Raw genomic sequence first — 6,155 nt, 5'->3', positions numbered from 1 at the left:
TTATGATGCAGATACAGGTACCCCGGATCAGCATCCTGCACGCCGTTGATCCAGTTGAGCACTCCAGAGTCAGTGGGAGCCTCTTTGCCTTCCGGAGGACTCAGATATTTTGTTCCCTTAGTTTTGTTTTATTAGGATGTTGCGGGGTCTGTCCCAACATCCATCTCAGTATTATAGAGGCTTCATAGACAGTCAGTCAGTTAGTATTGAGTCTCTCATCTATGTATATATGTAAATATTCTATTTTGAGATTCGAGTTGCCGTTTTGGCCAGATTTTATCAGTTGGGTTGTTTTTAACCTTCCATTGTATTGAGTTATGCTATTGAGTTAAGTTTCCGCTGAGTTAAGAAAGCCAGGCCAAGGGTTCACTTGGGGCCATCAATGGTCTCCGAGTGCCGGTCCCGCCTAGGGTGTAGGCTCGGGGCGTGACATTTACTTTACAACCAACTTTCGACCCAAAGTGCTTTAGAAAAGGTCAGTGAGGCAATAAAAAAGACTTGGTTTTGACGTAGAGCCGGGGGAAGAATTATGGCTATAAAGGTCCTCGCCCTCTTAGGCACATGGTTCTAAAGATCAAATCTCAAAGCGGTACTAAGGATTAGGCAGAAGAAGAACTATAACTAGAATTCTTCGCCCCTCCCCTTGTACCAAAAACAAGTTTGGAACATAAAGATATTGGGCTCGTCTATTATAAGTTATTAGTTTACGAAGCTATCATAGATTTCTCGAGTAAGGAGACGAGACAAGTTTGAAATCCACGTTCCCGTCGGAAAATCCAACATTCTTTCTAACAAAGGCTACTTTGTAATCAAACCGGAGACTTGAATCCGAGACGTTTGATTAAAAATAGAGGAGTACTTATTAGTACTCTACCACAACCCTTCTTGTTGTAAACTTATACTCTTGTATAAAGTAGGAATTAGAGCATTTTTGGTCCATAAACTATATATAGGTATATTTTGATTTCAGTCCTTGAGATATCTATTAAAGCACATTTAACATTCAATTAATCGAATTATGTATTTGACCTTTTTATCTAAGAAGTATGTCGTAGTTGAACTACTTTAAAACTATATTCCTTTTAACTATGGAGTAACAATACCAACTTAAAAAATATATTCATGTTGAAAATAAAAAATAAAAGAAAAAAAAACTATTTAAAGAGGATATTTTTTGTTTAAATGATACAACTAGATATTTCATATAGTCATGTCTCTTACCCTTTTTTTTTGCCTTTTTATTTTCTGAATTGACCTAATAGAGGACCCATATTATTTCCTTCTTCATTAATCTAAACAAATAAATGACACATACTAAGTTATGTTTGAGAAAAAAGATGCACTGACAGCTTTTATTCCCAATTATAATGAATTGAGATATTGTTCTCAAGTGATAGGGTCAATGTTGTATTTATTATTCTCCCCTACACGTAGTGACTCCACGATGGTCCTCCAAACGATCAGAATAAGGTAAGTTTGAAGATAAGCTTTGTATTTAATTTTTTTTTAATTTAATGGATGATGTCCGATTATTTTACTAAACCCTGGCCCCCTAAACTTCAACTTTCTTTTTAGTATTTTGATTGAAATTCAATTTGATCAAAATATTAGATTCTATTTCTTTTTGGAAATTTGTGAATATTCAAAAGCAAACAAAATAGTAGAATCGAGGGTGATGTGGGGGTTGAGTTGGGTGGGGTGGGAAGAATATAATCTACCTAAAATGTTATTTATGAAACTTGTTTTTTTTTTTTTCACATCGTGTAAAGAATTTATTCTCCTAATTATTAACGATTTTGCAAAAAGTGTTTTTCAAAAATATTCTACCAATCAAACGTAGAAAAATTAGAAAATATTTTTCTTTCGCACCAAACACACCCAAGTTATTATTATTATTTTTAAATTATTGTTCACCATCTTTTCTGATGGCTTTACTGGAAAGGTAATCACCAACCATATATCCTAATTAATTATTGTGGAACGAAATTAAAGTGACCCAATTATCAATTTTCGAGATGCTCCCTTAACTACAAAATCTTTTCCAAATTATTGTGTTTTTCACTTATTAAATTATAGCATTCCCTGTGATATTTCGGGATACCAAAGACACCATATCCATGAGCTAATACTTACGAAAATCAAGAAATGTGCGTGAAAAAAACGACGGGACTATACGTAATGCTTCCCCGATTCTTTATGGAGGTCCTCATATAATTTTGACAAAAAAAAATTTGGGATGCCCAAAGGCGCCAAATTCATCGGCTAATACATAGGAAAAACCAAGAAAGTCGGGTAATTTCTAAAAGTTGGCTCGTAAATGCAAAAATATGCTTGAAAAATTTGGCGGAACTATACGCAGTGCTTCCCAAACTCATTACGAAGGTCATCATAAATTGTTTCAAAAAAAATTTATGGGTGCCCAAAAGGCGCTAGATCCATGGGTTAATAGACACGAAAAATCAAGAAAATTGGGTAATTCCTAAAAATTGGCTACTAAATCTGAAAATATGCGTGAAAAAACGACGAGACTATACATAATGTTTTCCCAACTCATTACGGAGGTCCTCATATATTTTTTTAGAAAAAAATTTCGGGTTCCCCAAAGGCGCCAGATCCATAGCTAATACACTCGAAAAACCAAGAAAGTTTGCTAATTCCTAAAATTTGGCTCATAAATACAAAAATATGTGTGAAATAAATGGCGAGACTATACGTAATGTTTCTCCAATTCATTACGGAGGTCTTCATATAGTTTTTTAGAAAAAAATTGCAAGTGCCCTAAAGGCGCCAGGTCCATGGATTAATACACACGAAAAACTAAGAAAGTCGTGTGATTCCTAAAAGTTGGCTCGTAAATGCGAAAATATGTGTGTAAAAAACAGCGGCACTATACGCAATAGTTTTCCAACTCATTGCCGAGGTCCTCATATAGTTTTTTCAGAAAAAAAAAATCAAGTGTCACAAATGAGCTTGATCCATAAACGAATACACACGAAAAATCAAATATGATATGTATATAAAGTTAATTTCCAAACATAAATATATGGTCTGATTAACAATCAAAATTACTGGATTCTGTTGAGGGATATACAATAGACCAATTGATATGGATTTATCATTTACCAAATCAAACCAATTGCATTTGTTTTATATATTCATAAATCAAACTAAATCAATAAAGTCGAGTTTTTTTCTCTATTTTTTCAAAATCTTTTATGATTCCATACAATCATATTAAAACATTTCATTGAAACCAATTTCTACTAAGAATGTCACTACTACACATAGTTTAAAATAATATAAAGATTAATTTTTTTAAAATTAAATTTAGCGGCTAGACCTTGGTCACGTACTACTGAACCATTTTCCTAGAAATATCATAGTATAATATAAGATATAATATTATTTTATATTAATTCATAAAAAGGAAAATTGTACAGAGAAGCCATGACGATAACATTTGTTTTATACCTCATCGACTACGTCATTTGCCATCAACTCAAATGCCTATATATTCAAATGAAAATCAATACATTGGACTATAGCTTTACTCAAATTAATTGTTCTAATAAAAATAATAACTCCAAAAATAAACAAAAATCAAGAAAATGGAAAAATCACATGAAAATGTTGAGGCATTTGGATGGGCAGCTAGAGATACTTCTGGGGTACTTTCTCCTTTCAACTTCTCAAGAAGGTACAATTTTTTCGAATTTACGGTATATAAACTGACAGTATAGATAGTGTATATTTTATATGAATTAGATCTACACAACATGTCTACACCGATAGTGTATATATTGTGTATATTAATTTCAAACATATTGATAAACTAATTGGCCGAACATATATATGTGTAACTTTTCTTGTTGAATGGTGAAGGGTGACTGGTGAAAAAGATGTGCAATTCAAAGTTATGTATTGTGGAATTTGTCATTCTGATCTTCATCAACTCAAGAATGAATGGAGCAATAGTATATATCCATTGGTACCAGGGTAAGTTTCATTTTGATCCATCTTTTTATTATGTTCTTTTATTATAACCCTGTCGTAGACAAAAGCCATTATATATAGTTTAATTTAAGTGGAAAATGGTAGATTAGCAGACTTATTATTTATCAAGTTTCAAAAAGAGTATTCTTATAATTGCAATACATGTATCTTATTACAGAGGCGCAACCAGGATTTGAATAATATAATAATTGCAACATATGTAGTTAGTTTGGGTAATTTTTCCTTTTTTCTAATTGTTTGGACTATAAAATTGTAAATTTGATCATCAAGAAGTTTACTAGAAGACTTTGCGATGATGAAATATGTCACTAAACAACTAAAATCCATAGCTAAATCGGATTAATTAGCTTAGGTTTGCTAAGTAGTGATAAGTTCTGCTTACATTTTATCCTCCTCTGACTGGATTTGTGAGATTATACTGAATATGTTGTTGCACGTTACAGGCATGAAGTTGTTGGTGTAGTAACTGAAGTTGGTAGCAAAGTTGAGAAATTCAAAATTGGAGACAAAGTTGGAGTTGGATGTTTAGTAGGATCATGTAGAAAATGTGAAAATTGTAACAATGATCTCAAAAATTACTGTTCCGATATGATATTGACGTACAATGGTGTTGACACCGATGGAACCACCACGTATGGTGGATACTCGGATATAATATTAACGAATGAGCACTACGTGGTCCATTGGCCCGAAAATTTACCAATTGAAGCAGCTCCCCTGTTATGTGCAAGGATCACAACTTATAGTCCTTTGAGATATTACGGACTAGATAAACCTGGAATGCACATTGATGTTGTTGGTCTTGGTGGTTTGGGACATATGGCTGTGAAATTTGCTATGGCATTTGGAACCAAAGTTACTGTGATAAGTACATCTGTTAGTAAGAAAGACAAAGCAATTGATCGTTGTAACATCCGACAATTTAAAATGAATATGAAGAAACTTGAATTTGGAAATAGTCATTTTTGGAAAAATTTAAAATCTGGAAATTTGGCAGTCCAGAATCTGGAAATTTGGCTAAGTTCAAAAATCTGGAAATTTGGCTAAGTTCAAAAATCTGGAAATTTGGCTAAGTTCAAAAATCTGGAAATTTGGCTAAGTTCAAAAATCTGGAAATTTGGCTAAGTTCAAAAATCTGGAAATTTGGCTAAGTTCAAAAATCTGGAAATTTGGCTAAGTTCAAAAATCTGGAAATTTGGCTAAGTTCAAAAATCTGGAAATTTGGCTAAGTTCAAAAATCTGGAAATTTGGCTAAGTTCAAAAATCTGGAAATTTGGCTAAGTTCAAAAATCTGGAAATTTGGCTAAGTTCAAAAATCTGGAAATTTGGCTAAGTTCAAAAATCTGGAAATTTGGCTAAGTTCAAAAATCTGGAAATTTGGCTAAGTTCAAAAATCTGGAAATTTGGCTAAGTTCAAAAATCTGGAAATTTGGCTAAGTTCAAAAGAAGAAAGAGGAGATCAACAAGATTTGTCAAGATCATTGTGGATTTTCGTCGGGGGTGATCCCTATCAAGGTATGTGAGTTCTTTGTGTGGTTTGATCCTTTCCCCCACACACCAAGCTCATTTTATGATTTGAGAAAAGATTGGATTTGTTGTTGAAGTTGTTAGTTGTTGTTGATGTTGTTAATCGTGTTGTTGAAGTTATTGTTGGTTGTGGGACATGATTGGGCTGTGTATTTGAGTTGTGATTCTATTGTATGTTGAGAGATTGATGATCCTTAGTGTTGGTTGGTTCATACCCCCCACACACCAACTCGTTTTAAAATTCCAAGAAAAGATCTATTTTGGTTGTTGAAGTTGTTGGTTGTGTTGTTGAAGTTCTTGCTGATTTGGGGACAGAATTTTGGTTGTGTTTTTGAGTGGAATCCACTGTATGTTGAGGGATTTATGACCCCAAGTGTTTGGGAAAAGAACCTTTGAAGTTAAGAGGGTTTAGAGTTGGCAACATGAAGGAGAAAAGTCGGGCAGCTTGCCTGAAGCAAGTCTGCGTTGCAGCTATGTTCCCTCTGTGAACAGAATCTGTTCTGTTTTCAGAATTAAATTTCGAAATTTTTCTTAAGTCTAGTTGTCCTAAATTATTCCTAATCATCATGGGGTCCTTCCAAACACAAATCATTACCCTTGAATTCATAATCCAA

At 33.4% G+C, this 6,155-nt stretch overlaps 1 protein-coding gene across 1 annotated transcript in view; it reads left to right on the top strand.

Moving 5' to 3' along the window:
• The first annotated feature begins 3,562 nt into the window (after positions 1-3,562).
• Positions 3,563-6,155, top strand: part of LOC102598492 (8-hydroxygeraniol dehydrogenase-like) — a 4,373-nt gene continuing 1,780 nt past the window's right edge. The window contains exons 1-3 of the mRNA XM_006367116.2: positions 3,563-3,697; positions 3,883-3,996; positions 4,458-4,918. Coding sequence (XP_006367178.1) covers positions 3,609-3,697; positions 3,883-3,996; positions 4,458-4,918 — 664 coding nt within the window. The 5' untranslated portion in view covers positions 3,563-3,608. The remainder of the gene's footprint in view (positions 3,698-3,882; positions 3,997-4,457; positions 4,919-6,155) is intronic.

Source organism: Solanum tuberosum, unplaced genomic scaffold (assembly GCF_000226075.1).
Source record: "Solanum tuberosum cultivar DM 1-3 516 R44 unplaced genomic scaffold, SolTub_3.0 scf00734, whole genome shotgun sequence".
Lineage (NCBI taxonomy): Eukaryota > Viridiplantae > Streptophyta > Magnoliopsida > Solanales > Solanaceae > Solanum > Solanum tuberosum.
The sequence above is the reverse complement of the archived record's forward strand: the minus strand, read 5'-3'. Positions and strand labels throughout refer to the sequence as shown.